General features: G+C 35.9%; 1 protein-coding gene across 1 annotated transcript in view; it reads right to left on the reverse strand.

Moving 5' to 3' along the window:
- The window catches only part of Mekk1 (mitogen-activated protein kinase kinase kinase 4), a 142,416-nt gene that overhangs the window by 86,397 nt on the left and 28,848 nt on the right, over nucleotides 1-27,171 (reverse strand). The window contains exons 7-14 of the mRNA XM_080146397.1: nucleotides 13,439-13,495; nucleotides 12,444-12,546; nucleotides 11,917-11,997; nucleotides 11,243-11,320; nucleotides 9,462-9,509; nucleotides 9,015-9,078; nucleotides 2,790-2,869; nucleotides 2,137-2,184 (exon numbers count right to left, since the gene is read on the reverse strand). Of these exons, the coding sequence (XP_080002523.1) occupies nucleotides 2,137-2,184; nucleotides 2,790-2,869; nucleotides 9,015-9,078; nucleotides 9,462-9,509; nucleotides 11,243-11,320; nucleotides 11,917-11,997; nucleotides 12,444-12,546; nucleotides 13,439-13,495 (559 nt within the window). The remainder of the gene's footprint in view (nucleotides 1-2,136; nucleotides 2,185-2,789; nucleotides 2,870-9,014; nucleotides 9,079-9,461; nucleotides 9,510-11,242; nucleotides 11,321-11,916; nucleotides 11,998-12,443; nucleotides 12,547-13,438; nucleotides 13,496-27,171) is intronic.

A 27,171-nucleotide genomic window follows, 5' to 3' on the forward strand; every position in this document is an offset into this window, starting at 1 on the left:
TATTTTATAACACAAACTTTCAACAAAATAAACAAGAATGGCAATATTTAGAAAAAGGGAATAAATATTTAATCCTAAAATATATTATATATATTTTTGGTCTGTAGCTTAAGATTTCAATAACTACTAAACCAATTTAGTTCTCCATGATCAGAAGGTCCGTTTAATCATTACATTCACTTTTAGAAAATAGATTCCTAGGGTCATTAGGTATAATGTTCTTAACGAAGCATCTTAATAATCAAGTCTGTAAATGTTAGTATGTCTACATTTAGTATTTACTTTATACTGGAGAGCAAATGTGATTCTTTTATAAACCAACACAAAGGAAGCAAGTCTTAAAAGAAGTTAAAACATGTAGTTACTCGGATTTTACCTTGCAGTTACTTTAATACAGTACATTCAACATTGTCGAACTGGAATTTCCCGCCGTATTTTACAGACAATCATTCAAGAGAAATAGAGGTGACTTTTTTTACGCCGCTATTTCTTATGTTCCAAATGAGACTACATTAAGACAAATGCTATCAAAGGCAGAAAATTTATATATTTTGTAAATTGGCACCGTTACCCTAAAGCTATAAAATCAGTGTTAATATTGCAGTCTCTATGATAGCAGATAATCTTCAAAAATGCTGCGCCCCTAGAATCTGGGGGCTCTATATTCGAAGGGATATGGAAGGACAGAAATATAGCCTAAAACCATACCCTGACTTATTTATAAAAATAAAGTAGGACCAACAAGAAACTCACTGTAAAGAAGAACCATATCGGTTTATCGGTTAATGAGGTCCTTTACTACAGACTTACTACTTTTTAATAGGATAAATACAATATCAGAATGTACACAAAAACCTTGGGATAAGCTCCGCTCCCATTAAAAATCAGGATGCTGCTTACCATTCCTTCCAGGGAGGGAGAGGACATTGGGCTGTTTATTACACTAGTCCCCAAAGTTTTATAATAACGTTATCTTACTCGTTGTCCTAACAACTTTTGGGGACATTTATTGAATTTTAATTGGTTGGTTCATTAAATTGAGTGACAAATGTTTCAACCACTAATTGTAATCTACAGAATGGGTAATTTTGTGTATAATCGTTGAAGAAATACATCCATATATCTGCCATTTTCTTATCCCTTTAGATCCCTGGATTCGTTCTTTCTGCCATTCAAACTAATTTCATTTCAAAACTTTTTTCAGAATTTTGTTTTTCGCTAGATTTTTCAAATCCTAGGAAAAAGAAAAGTAAAAAAGCTAAATACATTACATTCATTTTAGGTCAGGAAAAAAATATTGTTTCCACAGTAACAAAAACTAGAATCAAATTTATAAAACTTATTTAAAAAACAAAAATAACAAAGTTAGTACCTAGGTATTGAAAACTAGAAAAAAAATACAATCCTATTATATATAAAGTAGGGTTAGCAATCCGACCCGAAATCCAGAATCCGCCCAATTTTGGAATCCATAATCCGAATCCGGAGTCCGTTTTTTAAAAGCAGATTCGGATTCTTAATTGTTAGGCTAAAATTGGCGTCTTTAGTTTTTTCTTTCAACCCCCCCCCCCCTCTCCCTCTTTGAAGGCAACGATCAACACCCCCCATCTCTCCCCACCTACACCACCAAGTGGAGAGATCAGAAAATAGGGAAAAAAACAGCTTTAGATTCTTCCCAGTACTCGGTATAATTTAATCCCTTAATTTATTTTTTTATAGGCCTTTAAAATATTGCTAGAATCCGGAATCCAAAATCCAGAATCCGGAATCCGTCAAAAAAATTAGAATCCAGAATCCGCGGAGAATCCGTTTAATTTTTGGACGGATTCTTGTAAGAATTCAAATCCGGTCCAAAAATTAGACGGACTTCCATCTAGTCAAGTTTTTTTTCTGAAACTTAAGATTTTGATAACAACACAAACTATTGAGTTCTCCATTTTATGGAAGCTTCACAGAGTTCCTTGGATGGTTTGGCAAACAAAACTGTAATTAATTTTATGATTTTCATTTAATACTCATGGATAATTGTCTGTAATACGTCGATGCTATACATGATTTTTCAGTATGGCTGAGATCCGGTTTTAATCCAGCGGATGTTAATCCGGGTTTCGAAGCCGTACTGAGAAAGAAATTTACCTGTAGGTTGAAATCTGTATGGATAAACTATCAGCACTCTTTCTTTCACTAAAAAAAAAAAGTTGATTCTTTAATTGGGGTATTTTTTTCGCGTATTTCTGTAAATTTGGGTGTTGGGTTGTAGTCCAATGTGTGTGTATGTGTGTGTAGCCATAGTTTCTTAGTGTTTCTTTAGTAGTCATGGAGAAGGACGAGACACTTTTGTATAGCCACTGGGGCTATCAAGCTCCACGCCCAAGTACATTATGCCTTGACCCGCTGTCTCAAGGGAGCTACTCTTTATTACCTCACCCTCGCCGAGAATGGCAGGTGTCCCAAATTTAGTCACCGTAATGAATGACGCTCAACGCAGAGGAGCTTGGGATAAGGGTTGTACAGATATTATGTACGTGACTATTAAGTATCCAAACCACTTAATAATCGCCCTTCTTACACAACCAGGGGAAGTTGTGTGAATATGTTCAACTGAGAATTCGAGTTGCCACATGGGGACTTGAACTCGAACTCACTGAGCTACGACGCCCCTCTTGTAGTCCAATGCTCTTATTAAGGTAAAGTGTTCTTAGTTATAACCAAATGTATATTGCGAAAGAGAACTTCAAATCAACATATGGAGATTCGATAAAATGATTAAAATTCTCAGTATTATTCACCTGATCAGCCACTTGTCTTGATTATCAATGGATCTTCCAGCAAACCATGCCTGCAGGTCCAACCAGATCAGTTCCTTTACCTGAAGTATATCATAAATATAATCTACAGAAGGGGTAATTTTGTGTATTATCAATGGATTTCCCAGCAAACCATGCCTGCAGGTCCAACCAGATCAACTCTTTCACCTGAAATACGTCATAATTATAATCTACATAAGGGGTAATTTTGTGTATTATCAATGGATTTCCCAGCAAACCATGCCTGCAGGTCCAACCAGATAAGTTCCTTCATCTGAAATATGTATTACAATTCAGGGAGGGAGTGGACAATGAACTGTTTATTATTCAATGAATCTCCTAGCAAATTTTGATTGGTTGGTTCATATAGTTTAGTGTCGAAACGTTTCAACCAGAAAAGGGGTAGTTTAGTGTAGTTTCATTGGGGATGTATTGTTATATCCTTTTAGATACCTGAGTTTTTTTGTCCTATAATATAAAGAAAAAAAGATTTTTTTCTGAAGCTAAATAACTCCAAAATGGCTGTTCTGATTTGGTTAGGCTTTTCTCCAGGGTTTCGGATCCGGATCCGGATCCGCAAGGATCCGCATATTTTTGAGTCCAAGGATCCGGATCCGGATCCTTGGACTCAAAAAAATGCGGAAAAAATGGAAAAATCTACCTAAATTTATATAAAATCTCAGACATTCTCTTGATGAGAGCCAATCTTTAAGGTTTAGGTTCAGACTTGAAAATTAAAAGTATTTTTGACTTCAAATTATAGAATAAATTTTTTTTGAAAAATTTGGTGATTTTATTTTTATTTTCAAGGATCCGGATCCGCATACAATCAATGCGGATCCGAAACCCTGCTTTTCTGGAAACCTTTAAACGGTTGGTTTTAGTCTATTTCTTTAAGCACTTCCCCTTGTCTCACTCACTAATTCAAATATAAAGAAAGTAAATAAAAAAAAGTTATTTAGAAATCAAATAATATAAAGAAGAAAGCTTTTGTTTGTCTGTGTCAAATGATCTCGCTAACCGCTGAACCAATATGGTTCTGCTTTTAGTGAAGCTTATCCAGGGAAGGTTTTAACTTTATTGGGGAAGGATACAATGAAGAATGCCCCCCCCCAAAAAAAAAAAATATTGTAATTCAAATGTGGGAATGGGGGGAGTAGAGGTATTAGACTTTCCCCCTCCTACCTTAAGTTCCCTAGATGCTCTTAGAGGCGTAGCCGCTAGTTATTTATAATACAAAGTAACTCGGTAACTACTGAACTGATCGGATTCTACTCTTTAGGGAATATACAGGGTGCGGCACATAAATCGAGACATATTTTAAACGGCCATGGCGCGAAAACTACTTGACCAATCAGGACACTTGACCCCACTATAGAAGGCTTAGGTAATGACCTTTTAGCACAAAAAAAATCTTTGGACGAAGATAGACGTGTACATCGAGCTGGCCGCGCATATGTTCAACAAGGCAGATTCCAAATGCGCCGGTGGTTTAATGCGCAAAATCACAAAACGTAGGGTCCGACAAGGAAGGAGTTGGAATCTTGACCCCAAATTTTGTGGGTGTCTTAGGCTCATTGAGACACACATTTTGCCGTGTTTAAATCCATTTTAGCTCAATCCTAGCCGAAATGAGGTCGATTTTTAAAGATTTTGAGCCTTAAGAAATCACAAACAGTAGGGCCCGACAGGGAAGAAGTTGGAAATTTGACCCAAAACTTTTTATGTGTCTTAAGCTCATCGAGACACGTATTTTGAGTACTTAAAATCCACTGTAGCTAAATCCTAGCCCAAATGAGAGCAAAAACATGGATTTTGTCAATTTGGCGGTTGCTCATGTTCCTAAGGAAATGTGGCCTCCCAGCAGCCCGATCTTAATTCAATGGACTTTTGGGCCTAGGGCTACTTTGAAGCATGCACCAATAGACGTGCCCATACCACAAAGACCTCCCTCATTGCCACTATCAAGAACTACGCCAGCTTGGACAGGTACATTTTGACCTGGACCTGCCGGCGGTTGAGGAGGCCGGTAGAGGCGGTGATTGAGGCTGGCGGCGATTTTGTTAAATAAACTACTAGTCATATACCTATTTTGCTTCCCAGTTTTTAAAATTCAATAAAATCTTTAAAATTGACGATTTTATGTTCATTTCTTTAAAAATTACAAAATGTCTCGATTTATGTGCCGCACCCTGTACTTACTGGTCCAGTGCAGTAGTGGTTTTATGCTATTTTCAAAAATGAAAAAAATCCCCCCCATTTTTAATTATTTTAAATTAGGTAGTGGTGTCGTCTCCAGAGGTACTTGATTTTTTTTTAATTACCTCTCGGGGCAAAGTCCCTAGAGGCTTTGGGCGAAGCCGCTAGTTAATAATATAATAATATTCCATGATGATATAAAAATGTGAAGATAATTTTAAATATCCTAAATATTTTAAATAATACAGAGCTACGTCAAAATTTGAAATGAGGTATATAATTTAATAATTTCCATTGATAATAGATGATAATAATAACGTAAATATTACGACAGTATGACGTATTACAGTGTATTAGAACAACCTTGTCAGTTCTAAAATATTTCAATTAAAATTTCAATGACGTTGTCAAGAGTTTATTTATGAATTAAGGGATAAATCAAAATTAGTTGCTGTCAAAAAAAACCTTTGGAATTTTTTTGAATTTTGATTGTTTAGTTCATTCAGTTGAATGTCCAAACGTTTCAACCTTGAATTGTAATCTACAGAAGAGGTAATGTACATTAATTTATCGGCCATTGTCTCATCCCTATATATCCCTATCTTTATGTACTATATCCCTTAATCTCTTATTTAACTATTTTATTTAGGTGTATTCATAACTTAACGTCACTTTAAGAGACTTTATTGAGAAAAAATCGTCTAGTTATAAAAATAATTTGTTTGGGTTATATATAAAAAAAAACAATTAACTCTTTGTTTTAAAAAATCAGATAGGATCAGGAATCTAAAGGGATAAGACAATTGCCGATAAATTGACGTACATCCCCAATGATTATACACCAAATTACCATTCAGTAGATTACAATTAGTGATTGAAAGGTTTGGACACTCAACTTACTAAACCAGCCAATAAGAATCCAATAAAAGTCCCCAAAGTTGGTAAGTCAACAAATAAGAAACGTTATTATAAAACTTTATTATAATGTAATAAACAGCTCAATGTCCCCTTCCTCCGTGTTATAAAATAATTTGTTTGGGTTATATATAAAAAAAATAACTTTTTGGTAAAAATAATCAGATAGGATAAAAATAGATTTGTGTAGCTATTAATAGGAATGGAATTTCTATTATTATACAGGAAATTAGAAAAACCCGGGACAACTTTTTTTGTCATGGATATAGGATTAAGAACTAGCACTGAGATTTCAGTAAAGGGGACTATGCAAGTGGTATTTTTTAATTAATATACTAGGTTTATGTTTATTATAGTTATTTCGACTAAATTAATTGACTAGAGGCCTCTAGGGGCACTTGAGGACGGGGGAGTTGAATTCGATAACTCTTTTTTTAGATTTCAAAAGAAAAAAAATACAAAATTTATATTAGATACATAGTTTAAATTTTTTTGGGGGGGTAATTTTTTCTAGGGGCGATTTCTGTTGTGGCAGTGGTTTTACCCTTTCCCAAAAATAGGTATAAATCTTACCAGGACCTATGCGAAGCTATGCTGTAAAGGAGAACCAGATTTGTTCAGCGGTTAGCGAGATCCTTCGGTACAGACAAAACAGAATGACATACAAAATCCTGTTTATAAGGATTGTACCTATAACCTCAATCCCTTTACGAAGAACTCGTTAGATTTTCTTGTACTACAAAAAGTAATTATAATAGTATATATTTAAACTAGCGGCTTCGCCCCTAGCCTCCAGGGGCTTTGCCCCAAGAGGTGATAAAATTTTTTTTGGCGAAATACGTAAAAGAACCAAGGAAATCTTCTACAAAAAAAATGACCAAGGAAATCCCCTACCAAAAAAAATTGTTTTTGGGGGGGTTGGGGGTGTCCCACCCTCCAAGAAAATAGCCTAAAACCACCACAGGACCAGTAGGTATATTCCCTGAAGAGTAGAATCAGATCGGTTCAGTGGTTACCAAGATCTTAAGACGGACGGACGGACGGACGGACAGACAGACAGACAGACAGACGGACAGACAGACAGATGGACAGACAGACAGACATCGTTCTACTTTGTATTATTATAGATAGATAGTAAAAACTTTATTTTCTAGTAAAATTACGCAACTTTCCTTCATGAAATCAACAATTATTGTCAGTTAATGGAAAGTTTTTCAGACAATAATAATTAGGGAGGGAGGGGACAATAAGTTGTTTATTACACTAGTCCCCAAAGTTTTATAATAATGTTTTCTTATTCGTTGGCCTAATAACTTTGGGGACTTATATTGAATTAGGATTGGTTGGTCCAAGTATTTGAGTGTTCAGACGTTTCAACCACATAAGGGTAATTTTATGTAGCAATATCATCAATGGGGATGTACATCAATTTATCGGCCATTGTCTTATCCCTTTAGATCCCTGACAATAATAAATAAGGACAAGAACGAATGCTAAGATTTTATGTTCATTAGCGGTTGTGCCACTAGAATCTAAAGAAAGTGGTAAAAAGGGGCAGAAAAAGTATGTAGCATAAAACCACCCCCCAAGGCTTGAATTTAAATCAATCAGACATCCTTCTACTTTGGTATTATAAGCTGAAGAAACTACGGTGGCAGGGACGTCAACATATTTCTATTTCCTTATTAAATAAATTTGGGCCACCCCCCACCCCTCCCCAAATCTTGCACAACCTGAAAAATACAAGGACTAAAGGGATAAGACAATGAACAATAACTCTTTTTAAATCCCTAATGATGATAAACTGAATCAACCCTAATGTAGATTAAAATTATTGGTTGAAAAGTTTGTACATTACTAGTTTGTAACTAACCAATCAAGATTTCATAGAAGTTTATAACCCTACGAATAAGATAAAGTGGTTATATAACTTTGGGTACCAGTGTAATTTAATTAACAGTCCAATGTCCCTTCCTTCCTGGAAAAATCTCTATCCTCTCCTCTCGAAGTTACATCTAATTGTTTGTTCGAAAAATCTATAAATTTTTAAGTAGAATTTGATGTTCTTCAATTGAAATTTTAACATGAACTACAGAACAATAGAAAAATGTTTTACGGGAAATAAATTTTAGATGAATGTTATTGAAAGAATAATTTGTTTTCAAAGAATCCTTTTAGGGAAAGCAATTACAAATATTGGGTTGGTTAAATCATGGATGAATTGATTTTTGGAGGCCCTGTTTCCCAAAGGGGTTTTGGGCACCCTTATAAAAACACTTGTAGGACAATTTACATAGTAATTTATCCATGTAAAGCGGTTACTCCCCCTAGAAGCCTCTAGGGGTACTTAAGGGGGGGGGGGGAGGAAGTCAATCAAGTTTTTTTTTTGAGAGGGGGGGTGGTGCGCATTTTTTATCGGGAGAGTGAAGATACCATCTTCCAAAAAAAATTTAAAACCTTCCCTGGTGGACATATAAGATGCTTCACTGCAAAGGAGAACCATATCGGTTAAGTGGTTAGAGAGATCCTTTGCTGCATACAAAAAAAGCTTACTGCTATATATAACAGGATAACTATTTCTATTGTTATAGGTATGGACCATTGTACTTGCATAGGAAAAAAATAAAAGTAACCCTCTCTTTTAACTACTCCCCCTCTTGCACTAAAAATCAGCTTAAAAATGAAAGTTCCCAAAACAGCCCACCCAAACAAGAGTTAGATAAAAGGCAGCCCAAAACCGGAACATACCTGGTTAAAACATACTTAAATCATAGTATTGAAGTACATTAATATTGGTATAAAATAATAAAATATGATATTCTTATTTTTATAATATTCCTAGAAGTTACCTAGGTAATGTTTGTCAATTATTCTCAAATTAAATTCGAAAAGGTTTTGATAATAAATAACCTTAATAGTTATTTCTCGCATCGTATTATAAACAGCTTTCCGCGGATATTTTATATAATATTCGTAGAAAGCTGGATATAATACGATGCTGGACATAGTCTTTTCGTATGGATTAGAACCAGTTCTTATCCACCGGATTTGAATGAATACGAGAAAACATATTATATAATACTTATTTTTTACCTCATTTTGATAGATGGTTTCTTCTTTAGAAGGCTGACGGTCATAACTTTCTGCATGCTCATACCTAAAACAAAAAGAATTAAGATCTCAAAAACGGCGAATAGTAGGTAATGTGTAGTAATAAAATATGATACAATAAAGGTAAAAAAAAACGCTAAAAATGTGAAATTCGTGAATTATGCAAGTTTGCCCTCCATAAAAAAATGAATATGCATTGCAAAAATTACTTCAGCACATTATCAAAAGACCAACAGGAAGTTGATGCTCTGTGTTAAAGGAATCTTAACAAAACAGGGCAGCCGTCCATCCTAAATAGAAACTGATTTAACCACTGAAATATTACCTTTGATGGCTATCTGGCCTATAGCACGTAGTTTAAGACAGACGTATCGATATTTAGAATTGTAGAGTAGCTTCGCAACTAAAAACTAATGATTAAAATGTTACCTCTGTTTTTCCTTCTTTGTTTGACTCTTGAAAAGGGCACTTAAAATACTGAAAACAAATAAACAAGGATGAATACATCTGTAAAAGCAAAGCTTCGAAACGATAGGACAAACGAAAATTAACACTTGTAGAGTGTCGAATTAAAAAGGCACAAAATAAATCCAACAAAATTGTAAGTAATTTGTGGCAGATCTGATTAAATACAGGAAACTGTTTAAGGACATACTTACATTTTTAGGAATTGATTAAAGAGATACTGCTTATAACATTGTACCTTGTTGAAATAGGCATTAGTATTAAAAAATCAGATAAATAAGACACTTACATCACATAAAAAATGTTGTTTAAAAAGTAAAAGAATCATCACGTTTTGATGGACGTACAGACTTTCTGGTCTTTTGCTACGCTTCCTAATTCTTTCCTTATTTTTATAGGAATCATTTTCAATCGATATGACAATTCATCAATGCCTAAATCAACGAAAAAAAGCTACAAGTTCCGGACGTAAGGACGGACCGACCCTTATTATAGAAAAGCTTCGCTACTAAAAATTACATATCAAATATTTTATTACTGTTAAACAATTTCAAATATTTGCAAGTGCAAAAGATTTAAAGAATTAGATTTGTTTTGTCAAAATATTTAATTAATGTTTATACAATTTTAGTATTTTAAGTACTTTATTAGAAATCCATAAAGGTAGGAATACAATAATTTAAGACAATATTTTAATTATTTTGTAGCTTAAAAAAATGACAGAGGAGTACAAAAAGGTTAAGTATGTAAGTTTTTGACAAAATAATGTTTTTGTTTCATTTTTCAAAGGCTTTATGCCTAACAAATCAGCGACTAAAATGTTTGTTGGTTTATGGACTTTCTCAGAAGTTCTTAATGTACCTATAGTCCTACATAGTTCAGAGTTTGGATAGTTTATGAGGCAAAGCAATCACTTTTAATACTAAAATTATGTGTGTTTACATTAAAGCAAAAATAGCTTAAAACAATATCAGAGTTTTCCCTCAAGGTGCCTTGTTGAGGACATTAAACCGCCAACCCTTATTTGTGAAGTTTCATAAATGAAATAGGAGAGTAGCTTTTTTGTTTGTTTGTTTATTTCTTTAGATCAGGTTAAGTGATGTTTTTTTTAATTTGTAAGGACTTTGTTTCTTAGTGATTGGACCAAAGTAGTCATAGAGAAAGACGAGACACTTTTGTTCAGCCACCAGGGCTATCAAGCGCCACGCTCAAGTTACAGTATATTATGCCTTGACCCGCTGTCTCAAGGGAGCAACTCTTTATTACCTCACCGAGTATGGCAGGTGTCCCAAATTAAGTCACAGTAATGAATGACGCTCTCCGCAGAGGAGCTTGGGATAGGGGTTGTACAGATATTATGTACGTGACAATTAAGTCTCAGTGTCCAAACCACTCCCAATAATCTCCCTTCTTATACAACCAGGGTAAGTTGCCAAATTCGAGTTGCCACATGAGGACTAAAACTCGAACTCTCACCACCGTAACTCAGTGCGTTACCACTGAGCTACGACGCCCCAAAAGTAAGGTTTTATGGTTCAGTGCTCGACATGCACATGGAGGGAAGACACCAGAATACCTTCCCAGGACCTTTACGAAGCTGCCCTGTAAAGGAGAACCATCTCGGTTCAGCGGTTAGCGAGATTCTTCGGTACAAACAAACAAACAGACATACATCCTGTGTCTTTTTTGTAAGGACTCCAAAAAAGACGTTTTTTTTATGTATTTATTTTAAAAAACTGGAATACCTGTGAAAAGCAATCCTATCTTGACTCTCACACACTGAAGATCTTTTTCTAGGGGTGTGTGTTCCACTTGAGGTTATACTGGTAGTTTTGCAAGGTCAATTTGGTCATTTTTATATTGATTAATTTCGTGAAAGTTGATTTTCAGCTGTCGTTGGAGGGCAACACTTTTTAGAATTAAAGACATTTTTATCTGCCTCCCAAATATTATGTTAAATCTATTTTGCTTGTTGGCTATGGCTTTCCCTTATTCCTATTCCACTACCAATGGACGGAATTTTGTTTATCATAATCGGGGTAAGATATATCTATCACCCATAATATATATACCCCTGACCGTGGCTCAACACGTAGAGCACCTGCTCATCGTCGGAAAGGCAATAGGTTTGAATCTCAGCTGAACACATCGTCTTAACGAAAGACGTGAAAATGGTTCCTACTGCTGCTTTGTCTGGTGGGCGACGTAAGCCTTGGCCAAAACAGATGTAACTCTTGCACAGTTAAGACTTCTTCGACAAAGGTCGTGCAATCAAAGGATTGGTTGTCTATCGGGCGAATGGACGCTTTACACCGCACATTATGTTAAAATGTACGTGGAGAGGTCTAGAACCCTGAAAAGACACCTAGCCCCCTAGAGGTCATCAACATCCATAATATTCCATAAATTGACTGTGTTCCTGTGATGTTGTGAAGCTGTAACTGTGGAAACAGGCACTGGGAAGGAGTTCAGGGCCATGAACCGAGCTGTTGACTTCACCCTAGTTTCATTAACATAATTAATCCTTATAATAAAGTAACAGGATGTCTTTCCGTCTGTAACGAAGGATATCGCTAATCACCGAACCGGTATTGTTCTTAATGTTCTTTAGTGTAGCTTCTCATAGGTTCTGGGAAAGTTTATAACTATTTTTGTTGAGGGAACCATCACCCTCCCACTAGAAAAAGCCCCAAGGAAAACAGGGATCTAAAGGGATAAGACAATGGCCGATACACAAAATTTTGATTACAATTCAATTGGTGGTCAAAACGATTGAACACTCAACTTAATAAACCAACCAATCCAAATTTAATAAAGTCCCCAAAGTTGTTAAGGCAAAAAATAAGAAAGCGTTATTATAAAACTTTAGGGACATACTCTTGGAGCTACGTCATATTTAGGTATAATTATTTTTTTTTATTAGTTTTTTTCCATTAATTATGATGCCTGTATCCCATTGGAAGGCTGTCAGCCTGACGTAATGTGTTTCCTGTCCGCAATGAGTCCCCGTGTTCTGGACCAAGCGACATCGTGTTGGCCCGAGACCTTCCTGAAATAAAGAAATCATTGAATTCAAGTTAACACAAAAAAAGTTAGGTATATTCCCTTTCATGAAAACGCCTCTTAAAGGGGTTTCGTCGTAATTTCACAGTAGCTTTGGATAAGTTATTTTAGGTTAGGTTAAGACTTTATTTTCAACATATAATGACACTGTAATTTAATTTGACTTTTCTCCCATTCAATTTACATAAAAACTTAACATTTATTATCAACATTTTCTACCAGAAGCTATTATCTTAAAATAACTTTTAGTCCAGATCGAAAAGTTAGATGTGTTTAATTTCATTAATAATCATTGGGGATGTAAATCAATTTATCGGCTATTGTCTTATTCCTTAGATACCTTTTTAAACAATAATCTCCAATCTGAAGATTATACCAAATATAATATATAATCATTTTTATCATTTATTCATTTATTGCTTTATCAATTTCTTGGGAAAAAGTGATTTATTTCGCAGAATACATTCACAAATAAATGGATGACGAGAAAAAAACAAAGTTGGAAGCTCACATAAAAATTCAAACATAACTATAAAGGCGAAGACATCCAAGCTTTATATTTTTGGGGGGAAATAAGAGGTTTAAGAGTTTGAGGGGGGCAAACATCACTTTACCCCCGCCCTTACTAGCTGCTGCGCACCTAGCATCTAGGTAATTTATATGGCTTTAGTATTAAGGTTAGGAAGGTGGCATAACTATATCCTAAATCAATCCTGGGGCTTAAACATTCAAAATAAAAAGACTAAAACCACCCAAGGATCTATCTCAAGCTTCCCTAAGAAGGAGAACTCAAGTGGTTCAATAGTTATTGAAATCTTAAGCTACAGACAAAAAACCTTACTACTTTATATAACAGGATAAAAAATAATATAACTTACCCAAATCTGGTAAATCCTCCCCTCTTTCATCCTCGAGGTATCTTGATTTACTCCCATCTAAAACATAACAAAAATCTATAATTATTAGCTTTGCGGATTTTTGTTTTTGTTTTCGAACATTTTTACCTTACAATAAAGTAAAAAAAAAAGAAAACTTCAATGATCATACAAAAAGTTTTTGTTTTTTAGACTTTTGTTATCTTTCTGTAGGCACAAACCCGGTTTTTAGAAGCAGTCGTTAAAAGTCCAATAATACAGATCTTCAGTATGCTTTTATAACCAGTTGACCAAACTTAAATGATATTAAGATATTAATCATAAGATTTACATTTATATTTTCGTAGGTTATTACTATATTAGTCTGCTTAATATTCACGTTTCATAACCGGTTTGTATCCTGCGGAAATTAATTCAAATTTTATCAATTAATCTATCATCATACACTTGTTTATCATGCTATACTATTTGTGTTTAAACCAAAAATAACTATGCCTACCATAGACTCCAAGGGTGGGTGTAAGGGGATGTCCTTAAATATTGAAACCCCACATTTTACCCACTCAACATTTTGAAAAATGCATTAGATTACCCCCCTCAAACTTTTCAAACCCCTTAAATAAAAAGCTTAGACGTCCCTGAATTACCTTCTTCTCGTGGTAAAGTAATGCCTACAATTGTTATCCTACGCCGACCAATTTTAGGTTTCACTGGCATTTTTTTTTCCAGGGATCTAAAGGGATAAGACAATGGCCGATAAATTGGTGTACTCCCCAAATAATGATACACTAAATCACCCCTTCTGTAGATTATAATTAGTGATTTAAACGTTAAAACATTAGACTAAACGAACCATCCAATCAAGTCCTCTAAAATGTTGAGCCAACAAATAAAAAAACGTTATAATAAAACTTTAGGGACTAGTGGATTTTTTCATGATTGTCAGAAATATTTTAGTGTAAATAAAATATCTAGAACGCCAATCTAATTACCAGTAGTTTGATTAATAGGAGAGTGGCTAAGCATTGGGTTGTTAATTAGGGAAATAAAGAGATAGGACAATGGCTGACAAATTGATGTTCATCCCCAATAATGATACACAAAATTACCCCTTCTGTGATTAAAATTAGTGCGTGATACGTTTAAACACTCGACTAAACGAACCAACAAATCAAAATTCCCTCTAAAATGATAAGACAACGAATAAGAAAACGTTATTATGAAACTTTGGGGACTAGTGTAACAAATAGTACATTGTCTTCTCTCTGGCTATCATCAACCTTCTAAATTTGGAGCTTCGCATTTATGGATGTTTTCATCCATAAACTAACTACGTTTTTATATCCTTTTTTAACTTTAGCACTAAAAAAGAAAATATAAAATACTAGTTTTTGTGTATTTTACCCAATTAGGAAAAATCACAAACATAAATTTGCTAATATTTTTACAAGGATATAGACATTTATTCCGCAATTTTAATCATGTTATGATAGTATAAAATGTCTTAGCTAAGATATCAATGGATAAAACAATGACCGACTCATTGATGTTCATCCCCAATGTTAATACACAAAATTACCCCTTCTGTAAATTAAAATTAGTCGTTGAAATGTTTTAACACTTAACATAATGAATCAACTAATATAAATTAACAAAAGTCCCCAAAGATGTTAAGTCAATTAATAAGAAAATGTTAGTGCAAAACTTTGGGGACTAGTGTAATAAACAGCTAATGGTCCCTTCTCTCTCTACTTTTACTTTTACTCTAGTTTCTCAGGGATGCACTGCACACATATACAAAAATAATCTTTTATAGGAAAGCTAAAAATTATATTAGCCCACGTACAAGCTCAAAGATAACTTATTATCCTGTCCATGTTTTAAAAAAATATTGAAATTTCAGCAAAAAAAATTACATGATTTTCCACTTTTTGCTAAAAAACAAAATGACATGCTAGAAGTCCAGAAGCAAAAATGTTCATATTAATGGATAATACCTTCAAATATGCGACATCATTTAGGACACTCACAATTGTAGAATTGCTGCTATGTCCGGTACGTGAAGGGGAATGCCCTGGCCCAAAAATAAGCAAATTAACTACAGTATAGATTTTGACAAATGTCATGCAATTAAAAGATTTTATAGTCAATAAGATGTTCGCCGTATGTTGAGTAATTAAGTAACATCTAGTTGGGATCTAAAGGGATAAGACAATGGCTGATTAATTGAAGAATATCCGAAGTAATGATACACAAAATTACCCCTTCTATGGATAAAAATAGGTGGTTGAAACGTTTGAACTCCCAACTTAATGAATCAACCAATAGGTGTATCAAATATGTGTAAGACCCTGTGTTGTTTTATTTCTAGGTGATTTTTAAACATATTTTTTGGGGGATTTTTCATCTTTTAAGCTCTCGATTATTTTTTAAGAAACTTTTTCTATGTTTTTTCTATAGTTGACAAGGAACAAGCTTAATCAATTTTAATTATCATTAATCAAAATATAAAACTAGCAAATTAGTCTTTCTAATGGGGAATATTATTAGAAAACAAGGAAGACAGCTTACTAAAATAAGGACAGCTTAAATAACAAAGTCAGTTTTAGATTAGATTTTTTAAAAAAAAAAGGGGAATATTAATAAGCAAACTTTCTGAAAATTTATTTCAATCTGGACAAAAACACTTGCTGAATAAATGTTTTAAACTTTGAAACTTTAAAACAAAAAACGACAAAATTAATCACTTTTCCTTTCTACAGAAATTACGGACAAGCGGTAATGTAAAATAGCTTTGTAGGTCATTAAATAAAGAGCAAAAAAGAGATAATGTATAGAAGAAAGTTAAGCAGATTAAAGGCTTCAAAAAGTTAGGCTAAACAATATATATTAAACACAAATATAACATGATTAAAATCCCGTAATAACAAATCATAATAAAAAACTAGTATAATAAAATGTTATTATTATTTAAAAACACTTATTTCTCGTTTGAACATAAGCGTATGACTAGTGAAAGTAAAATACATAATTTTCAAGAGACAAATTCGAAGTAAAGAGATAATCAAATTAAAAATGATAATTATTATTTTGGTTTGGTTTCGAAACTGATTAACATACGTTAATAAGAACAGGTTCTACGCCACAATGAAAAATCATGTAAAGCACCCTATTACGGACAAATTTCCACGAATATTAAATTAAAAATCATAATATTAATACCAGTTTTTTTTGCCCATACCTTCGGTATCTCGAAGCTAATAAAACTAGTTTTCATCTTATAATTGTACATTTTTAAATCCACGGAAAACTGTTTACAATACGATGTGATAAATAACTATTCTGTGTTACATATTACTTTATCTCTGAGACAGATTCATTTTCAAAATTTTGACAAGAAAGCGGTTTTACATTTTTCTTATCGCTTTCCACAACAATTTATTTGTCAATTTCCTTTGATGTTGGTTTGGGACTAAATTACCCCCCCCCCCCCCATCCTATTGATATAAAATTGTAAAATATTGGAAAAAGTCAGAGAAAGAGGGACAATGGGCTGTTTATTACACTAGTCCCCAAAATTTTACAATAATATTTTCATGTTCGTTGATTAACAACTTTGGGGACTTTTACTGAATTTTGATTGGTTGGTAAATTAAGTTGAATGTTCAAACGTTTCAACCACTTATTTTACACTACAAAAGGGGTAATTTTGTGTACAATCATTGAGAGAGTATATCAATTTATCGGCCATTATAATTTCCTTTTAGATTCCTAGGAAAAAAAACAACTTTAAAAATGAAGTTATAGAGAACGGGCCGAATTTTTTACTATCAAAGCAGTCAAACCTAATTAAAAGTATTAAGGGTTAAATTTCAACTTCCTAGGATTTCCATGAAATAAATTTTAAAATAACTTAAGAGATAAGTAAAACATGATCATACTATGTTGAATATTTTATCTATTTAGCATTTTAGAGATAAAGCAACTCTGTTATAGAATTTGTCTGTAGCTTTCTATTTATATAAAAATTTAAACGGGGTTAAAATAGAACATTTGTCTGCGGATACGAAAATAAAAAGGCATTTGGTTAAATAAAGTTACAGTTAAATGTTTCAATAAATTCTAGCAAATTATGTTTTTTTTTATTTGTAAAAATAATATAGTTATAAATCATCGTTGGTTATCAAACGCGTTACTAAAGTCTAAAATACACAAAATAAAACTCAATTTCCCAATTACTTATGAATGTTGTCATTCTTGTTTTTAAATTGAAATTAAACTTCACTTTGACACTCTAATATGTATATATCTCCATATATCTCCAGGGAGGAAGGGGACAATGGGCTTTTTATTACACTAGTCCCCAGTGTTTTTAATAACATTTTCTCATTCGTTGGATTTACAACTCTGGGGAATGAATCTTTATTGGTTGATTCAATAAATTAAAGAATCTGTGTTGGAATGATTTTCTTGTATTCCCTGACAAGTTCGAACCCATTAATTCCCTTTTCCTTACACCAGAGAATGAGTGTGTTACGCGGCATTCCTAACTATCTCCGCGCTTCGCTTGTAAACAAACAAAGGCGCGCACATTTTTTCCTTGTTGATTCCCATGTGAAGAGCTACGTGAATAAAAATAATGTATTGGATGGATATACATGCGCTCTAATCCGTGGAAGATCTCAAATAAGCCTTCCTGCTTAGTTTGACGTATAATGTGGTAAGAATTTATCTTAATTCTTAATAATAAGTGTAGTATGGTATATTTTTACGAAGAAATTTAAAACATTAATTTTTCAACAAATAGACCATTTAACTGCTAACTTTTGACATACGAATATTTTCCTTAATTTTATTGATCATTTGAATCTAAAATTATCAATTTCTGATGCTATTTAATATGTTTCGTGCCAATTTAAAGTTTTTTAGAAATTTTATATTTTTAATTAAATTGAAATCACGCAACCTCGATATACAAAAATAATAAACCATTAATATTATGTAATTAATCTTTATATTTTTGTTTTAGATGCACCGTTTTCATGGTAATAAATACACATTTGTAAACATTCACATGTTGGTCATTCGGAGGGCTTGGAGATTAAGATTTCGTGTACGGCAAGGCATGCGTACCGAAACAATGAAAACGAGACAGAACAGATGCGGCTAAGAAAATATCTGTGAAGTTTTGTGAATGTGTTGGTTGTGATACCTTACCACACACTATTATAATCGTAATCAGTACAGTTAATTATTGTGACAATCATGGGTCCTAAAAAGAATAAAGGCGCTCAACTGGGACTACGGCTGCGCCCAGCCGTCGAGGCCCTAACCAGTGAACTAAATAAAGTGATGAAGTTGGTCAGTGAATCTTCAGAGCTTGATGTTAGACATTTCACTAAGGAGTCAATCCTTGTCCATGACAAGTTCGAGACATTCGATAGCATTATGGTCGGTTTTAGCAAGCTTGGTGTGAGAATCCAAGAGCTTGAGGAGTTTAGTGACATTTATTCTAATATAATTACTGTGCAAAAGGATTATAACGCTCTGAAAGATGCTCTAGATGCTATGGAGGAGCTCAGTGACATTCAAAGTGTTGTTGATTTAGTTGGTGATAATTTGCCTGACCATAAGGCTGAACTATATGATCGTTGCATAAAGATTGTGAAAGTTATTAAAGGGTCATACTTTCCCTTACCAGAACCAATTATAAACACTTTGTCTGCTTTGATGAAACGGCTGGCCGAGGTTAAGCTTGAACCTGTGAAGCCGCCTACAACGACGGCGGGTGCTTCGACAGCATCGCCATTTGTGTCGCCGTTTGGCACACCACAGTTCGGCACCGGTTCTATATTCACGCCAGGATATATGAATCGTGTCGACGAACGCCTTCTTCCAAGCTTTGACGGCTCAGAGTCAGCCTACGTAAGTTTCAAGGACAATTTTAAAAAGCTTACCGTAGGACAGGACCCGTCATATTTACAGTTATTGTTGAGCAGTGAAAAGGTCTGCAGAAATAAAGAGTTGAGACTTCAGTTAATTCAGATTCAATCACATGAATCTCAATGGGCTTACCTCGACGCACGTTTTAAGTCCAAAACACGTCAGATGCTCTGCCTTTTCAACCAATGGGAGAAGAAGCCTAAACCGTCGGACTCCAACCAGATTGTGACAGTCTTAGCAGAGTTTGGTGGTGCAGTTAGCCAGCTCGAGCAGCTGACTAAAGATGATGATGATGAGGAAGTCACCACAAGCCAGTGGTTGACCATTATTCTTTTGGAAATGTTATCCAAGAAGTTGCCACGTGATTTCCAGGACAAGCTCAACCTGGCGTTGGGCTCGATGGATACCCCAAATATTCCTAAGCTGTTGAAGATTATAGAGGAACAGCGTGGCGCCATTTTGATGAGGTGTTCAATCGATGTAGACACCCCCTCCAAGAAGAAAGGTAATCCTGCGGCCGCAGCTACAGCCGTTGGTAAACCTGGGTCTCCAGCTAAGACCAAGAAGAAACAGCCTTGCCCGTCGGAAGGTTGTAACTCTGATCACCTGTTGTTTAAGTGCTCCAAGTTTAGGGATATGTCTGTTCCTGAACGCAAAGTCTTCGTCAAGAAGATAGGCGCCTGTTTGCTCTGCTTACAAAAAGGGCATCAGGTGGCCGATTGTCCCAGAGCCGATAAGCTTGGCAGCTGTACCATTGACAGTTGCAACCAGCCTCATAATTCATTATTACATGAATCAGTTGCTAGTGGACAAGTTGCGGCAGTGTATGAATCACAATTGTTTAGCAAGAACAATTTTATGCTGATGTTGCAGCAGGTCCCGGCGTTGGCGGCTGACAAACGTCAAGTCACCGTCAATGCCATGTGGGACAGTGGAGCAAATTTGACGTTGATTTCTAGAAGTATTGCCAAGAAGTTAGAGTTGCCATCAACTGGTCGCACAGCTACTATTTCTCTGGCAGATGGAAAGAGCCAAGCATGTCCTACAGTCAAGATTTGTTTGGTTGACCGCAACCGGAATTCACATATTCTGGAGGCGGCGGTAGTGCCCAGCATTGGTACTGAAGAAGGGTTGCGTTCTATTGATCCTACAGCCGCCGCCGATATTTTCAACATGAAGCCTGATAATTTTTCTATGGTCGACGGCAAGATTGATGTTTTAATCGGCCATTTAACACCAGCTATGTTCCCGTGTGCAGATAAAATGGTTGGTGATTCTAGACTGTACAGAAGCCTATTTGGTACAGGCTATTTAGTTGTGTCTGCAGATGGCAGGACTGTTGCTAATCCTGTCGCCTGTAAAGCTGTGAAGTTGGAGGTCAGCAAGATGGAGTTCCTGAGTACTGAGAGTTTGGGAATACAGCCGCCATCAATGTGCAGCGGTTGTAAGAACTGCCGTCATTGCGCCGCCATAGCCGCCGGGCAGTCCGCCTTGGATGTGCGTAAGCGGCAGCTGATTGAAGAAGGTCTGACATTAGATCTTGAGAACCATATTTGGACGGCCTCATATCCCTACAAGCAGCCGCCAAGTGTGTTATTTGACAATTCAGAGCAGGCCTATAAGATCTGCTTACGTGACCGGCAGAGAATGATTAAAAAAGGTGAATACAGCACCTTCTGCCAAGTGTTTCAAGAAGCTGTGTCTCGTGGAGTGTATCAGAAAGCTTCGCCAGAAGACCTAGCTTATACTAAGCCCGTGTATTATTCGAGCCTAGTCTGCGCATATAAAGAGTCTATTTCCATGCCGTTGAGGATATGCGCCAATTCTAGCCTTTGCTGCAAGGGGCTAAGCCTCAATAGTATTATGATGGACGGCCCAGTTCCATTATATACTCTGATGCACAATCTTATCCGGTTCAGAAGTTATAAGTGTGCATTCGTGGCTGATATTCAGAAGTTCTACAATTCATTATTAGCTACCTATGAAGATTCTCAGCTGAAACGTGTTTTTTTCGCTGATACAGTTGATGGAGAGCCAGAGGTCTACCTTACCAAAACCATCAACTTTGGTGAGGCCTTGGCTGGAGATATGGCCGTGACCGCCCTCAGACTCACTGGTCGTATTTTTGGTGGACGTTCCCAGCAGGATGTTCAAGATGTTTATGGATCTGAGAAAATTAGAGGTTGTGACGTTGTAGCCCAGCAGGATGTGTGGAGAGATGTTCAGCAACCACTCAGTTCTGAATTTGTTTTGTATCAAGATCCTCCATCGGTCAAATTGAAGACTTGTACTTACGTGGATGACTGTTTGAGCGGTCATAATAGTAAACCTGAAGCTGTCCAGCTGGTCCAAGAGCTGGAGGATATGATTGCACCTGGCAATTTCAAGTTTAAATCTGTTGTTTATACTGGAGATGATGTTGACAGTGTGAAAGTTCTGGGCCTTGTATGGGACCCTAAACAGGATAAGTTGTTCCTACCTGTCAGAGCCAACCACGGCGAGAAGATTAAGGGTAGAAAGTTACTGGAGGATCTGGATCTGGAGGACCTCTGGAGAAGTCTACCTGAGTTGATAACTAAACGTGAAGTTTGGAGAATTGTGCAACAACTTTATGACCCAATGGGTCTAGCAGCGCCATTGCTGCTTAAATCCAAGCTTTGTCTGCGCTCAGTTTGCATACATGGATGTAACTGGGATGATGTTATACCTGGAGAGTTGAGGTCGGAGCTCGTGTCCAGCCTCCAGGACCGTTCGGCACTTGGAAATGTGTCGTTCAGACGTTCAATGGTTCCTGATAAGCCGTTGGGGCTTCCAATGCTTGTTGGTTTCTGCGATGCATCTAACCAGGCCTATGCAGCCATCACCTACCTGAGATGGCCAGTTCCTGGAGGATATGATGTAGTTTTGTGTTGCGCCAAGTCACGTGTCGCACCAGTGAAGATTGAGTCTATACCAAGGTTAGAAATGCTTAGTTGTCTAATTTTGGCAAGGCTTGTGGATACTGTTGCCAGAGCCCTACCTTTCAACATTTCTGGCAAAGTGTTTTTTAGTGATAGCAGCTGCGCCCTAGCTCAGCTATCCAGTGACAGTGTTATGTTAAATGTTTTTAACAGTCATCGTGTTTCCGAGATACAACAGTTGACGAGCCCTGAAGATTGGAGATGGGTTCCAACCCAGCACAACATTGCCGATCTGGCGACGCGTGGTTTGTGTACGATTGAGGATGTACAACCTGGATCTACATACCAGGATGGTCCAAGCTGGTTGCGCCTGGAACAGGACCAGTGGCCCGTTAAGACGGCGGGTGAGGTAAATGCATCCATTCCCGAGAGCGAGCTAAATCCCAAGATGGCGAAGCTCAAGGTAATGTTCACACAGGTAGTGGACAATGATTTCTGGAGGTCCCTGGCAAGAAGGACCTACAGGCAGGCAAGGAGGACTGTGGCCGCAGTTCTTAAAGAGATCACGAATTAGTTTTTTCAGAATTCATTTTTATTTACCTTTCCTTGTTTTTTAAGTAATTTTCGTACAATAATTTCTTAAAAGCTCCAAGAAGTTAGAAAAAAATTTGATTAAAATGCCATGCTCAATTCAACACGAAGTTAACGTTAAAGTCTGAGCAACAATTAAACTATAAGAAAAAAAGCCATTTCTTCGCTTGCAGATAAAAACTAAAAAATCAATACTTAGGAAATAATTTTGTAATAAACCTCTAATAATATTTGTCTTCGAACTTTCTTTAAAATGTAAAGAAAAAGTTTGGTTTATTTTATAAAATCATTAACAGAATTTCGGTATGTTTCAGCCGGTATAAAGACAATAGAAAAATTGCTTAAATCTATAGAAAGAATGATATTTAAGATTTAAATTGTTCAAAAAGTAAAAATTTATTATATTTGCTATATACTTCAGCAAAAAATTCAATCATTTTATTAAAGTTTTTCCATAAAAATAAACATTACTTTTTTTATTCCAAAATGAATAGTTATTGCAATTTGTCACACACACACACACACACACGCACACACACACTATCGTAGTATACACTAACCACACACACACTTAACGCACCACCCGCACACCCATTGCTACATAATTAACCATGGAACTAGAGGCATAAGACAAGAGCCGTTAAATTAATGGATATTCACAATGAAAATATACACAAAATTCTATGAAAGTCCCCAAAGTTAATTAGCCAACTAACAAAATGTCATTAACTTTGGGAACTAATGTAATAAAAAGCCAAATATCCATTTCCTCCCTGCATACAATCACATACTGAAGGGTGAGTTTTAAATGAAAAGATTTAACAATTTTATAAAGTTGTAAGCTTTTTTTATCTGTAGAGAAGGATCTCGCTAACCGCTGAAACGATATGGTTCACTTTTACAGTGAAGCTTCTTATAGTTTTTGGGAAAGGTTTTAGGCTATTTTATCTTTATTAAAAAAGTCGTTCGTTGGTTTTAAGCTATTTTTCTGCCCTTTTATATCCCTTTGAATATTAAATAGAAATTAGAAAATATAAATTTAGATTAGAATGACTTTTTATAGATTTGAATGGTTTAATCTTTTTACACTTTAAATAATATTTAATTAACAACTAACCAAGAGGTAGAAATAGCAAAGTGAAAGAAGAGAAACAGAGAGAGAGAGGGAGAGGGAGGGAGGGAGAGAGAGAGAGAGAGAGAGAGAGAGAGAGAAAGAGAGAGAGAGAGAGAGAGAGAGACAGAGAGAGAGACAGAGAGAGAGACAGAGAGAGAGAGAGACAGAGAGAGACAGAGAGAGAGAGAGAGAGAGAGAGAGAGAGAGAGAGAGAGAGAGAGAGAGAGAGAGAGAGAGAGAGAGAGAGGAGAGAGAGAGAGAGAGAGGTAACGCAAAAAGCCGGGCCAGTAAATAACATTTCAAGTTTTGATCTGTTACTTTTTTTTATTTTTTGCATTTTTATCATTAAAATGACTATCTTGTGTGTTACTTTTAAAGGTCATTTTAAAAAAAAACATAACGTATTAACTATTTTGAATGCAATTATCTATAAATCACTACAATTATTCGTATTTAATGCATTTATTATTCAGTTTTCTTAAAAATGGTGTTCACGGTAGTGTAAAGTTCAGAAAATTTAAAAATTCTTTTTCATTTAATTGAATAATTGTCATTTTTTAAGGCAATATTTTTAAAAAATTATCTCTAATTGCCAGTTATCTACCTATATATATAACGTTATTTGCAAATTCACAGCCACTTTAAGGCTGCCAACTGCTTTAAAACGCTGCTTATCAAGAAACGTGGCGTTACAACAATTGAGGATGATGTTAGCAACAATGATAGTTCTAAGCATTATGAGAACTATACTTTCACAAATACATACATGGATTCTGTTTGTGACCTGTTTTTGACTTCCTTCAACCAAGAGAAGGAGATGACCATGGACGCTGAGGGGAAATTCGACTCCCTTCAACCTTATCATCACAAGGTCCAGGTTTGTTGGCCCATTGTGGGTCATGATGGATGTTATCCTCTTAGGACATTTACAATATTGAAAATGTCCGGGAGAGGAGATGAGGCTCTTGAGGCCGCTGCTGGAGGCCCCAGGAAGATTATGAAGGACAGCCCAGGTGTTGTCTTGCTCAGCCGCCACAACAGGCTGGCGCGGCTCATCCTTCAACAGTCCCACGATGAATTGGGGCATGGAGGCCATCGTAAGACGTTGGCGCAAAGCCGCAGGTATGCATGGATCACACATGGCCGCTTGGAGGCTATGAAAGTGGTCAAGAGTTGTGCTGCATGTTCCATTGAATATGCCAAGCGTTCGAGTCCCGCAATTGCTAATATTCTGCCAGATCGTGTCGAGCCCTCTGTGCCCTTCAAGGAGGTGCATATGGACCTTGCGGGGCCGATCGAAGTTACGAAGCCTGGCGTTGGTACCAGGAGTTCCAAGACCAAGTACAAAGTTTGGTTGTTGATTGTGGCCTGTAGATTTACACAGGCTGTGTTTGTTGATGTGTTGACTGATTATTCAACTGAAGCCGTGCTGGTCGGCTTGAGAAAACTTCAGGCGTTTTACAATATGCCTAGAAGGGTTACCACAGACAGAGGCACCAACATGGCTGGTGCCAAACGAATTATGGATGAACTTTTGAAGGATACCCGAATGCATTTTGAATGGCATCTGGTGCCCACCGCAGCACACTCGTTCGTGGGTACTGTGGAGAGGCAGGTTGGGCTGGTCAAGCGTGTGTTGAACAAGAAGTTGGCTGGTGCTACTGTAACCTTCAATGATTTATTGGTGTTGTGTGCTGAGACTGCACGAGTCCTGAATTCTAAGCCATTGACCTATGCCACCCAAGGAGATGACGTCAATTGCTGGAGAATAATTTCACCTGCTGATCTGTTAGGCGGCAGGACCAACGATGCAATCTGCACCTTTGAGACAGGTTGTACAGAGCCCATCACCAGGAGGCTGGAGAACTTGGAGGAGTTGACCCGTCAGTTCCATCAGGTGTACAAGGAGCAGCTCATGCCTGAGCTACTCAAGTCCGTCAAGTGGCGCAGCAACAAGGTGCTGCTCGAGCCGGGAGACGTGGTGCTGATCGACGATAGCACAAATTTGATGAAGAAGTTCAGATTGGGGCGTGTGGAAGAAGTGCGCCCAGGTGGGAGGACCGTGGTTTGCAAGTTCAAATTATCAGATGACGCAGCCGCCACGAGTAACGAGACTTCCGCAAGACGTCTGCTCAAGATCAATCTACCCAAAGTTTAGTATAAGTATCGTTCTTGTTAACTTTGAATTTTATTTTTACGGTAGATTTATCAGATATTTTTTTCGAAAGACAAAAAACGCAAATTTTGACGCAATTTCGTTTAAACTTTCAAATCGACGCAAGATTTTTTCATTTGAAATGCAAACTTAAGTTATTTATACGTTTACGCAAGTTTTTTCAATGATTTAAGTCTTTCCGGGACCAGGGATTTTTTTCGCAGAAATTTTCCTAGGTACCTACGCAAATACGAACATTTTTATCCTTGTTTAATTGAAATTCGATATGATAAAAAGTAACACAATGAGATTTTACATCATACAAATATTTCTTTAAGATTTATTATGATCACATAGATAATTTAATATTACATATATGTTAAAATTATTTCTATTTACCTTTTAACCGATGTACCTAAAGAAAATGCAGATTTTTCGCCTTGAATTAAGTAGATTCTTTGAGTTCGAAGATTTAAGCTTAATAAGACCGCTCTATAGTGTATCTTAGCTCTGTTACCTCGGCCAGACATACTACAGAACGGCAAAACTAAAGCATAAGATAATTTTATTTTGGTTGCTTTGATTGATGATTCTAAAGTTTCTTGAATTATTCATGATTCTTTTAATTTTTGATTTGATTTAAACATCACTAATTATGTTTATTTTCAGTTGATGGAGCCCTGCGCCAGAAATCCTGTCGGAAATTATGCAGTATCAAAAATTGTGATGGAAAGACATAACGTCCGTCAGGATAGCTGGAACATGGCATTATTAATATTGAAAGATTGGTTAGTTTGTATCTTGAGGGGTTCATTCTAACTGAGGCCCCAAATTGCCTTAATTTTGACTGTATGAATATGTACAAGTTGCTTTCTTCTTAAAACAGAGAGAAATTGCAAACTCAGCATTTAGAGAAGTTCTTTTCTTATAATTGAGCTTTTGTTTTATTTTGGTAATTTAATTTGCATAATTCAATTGCAAGTTTATTTTACGCAATTTTGATTCACGAAGATTTAAAATTATGAAATTTTAA

This window comes from Acartia tonsa, chromosome 13 (assembly GCF_053477335.1).
Source record: "Acartia tonsa isolate MP-2025a chromosome 13, ASM5347733v1, whole genome shotgun sequence".
Taxonomy (NCBI): domain Eukaryota; kingdom Metazoa; phylum Arthropoda; class Copepoda; order Calanoida; family Acartiidae; genus Acartia; species Acartia tonsa.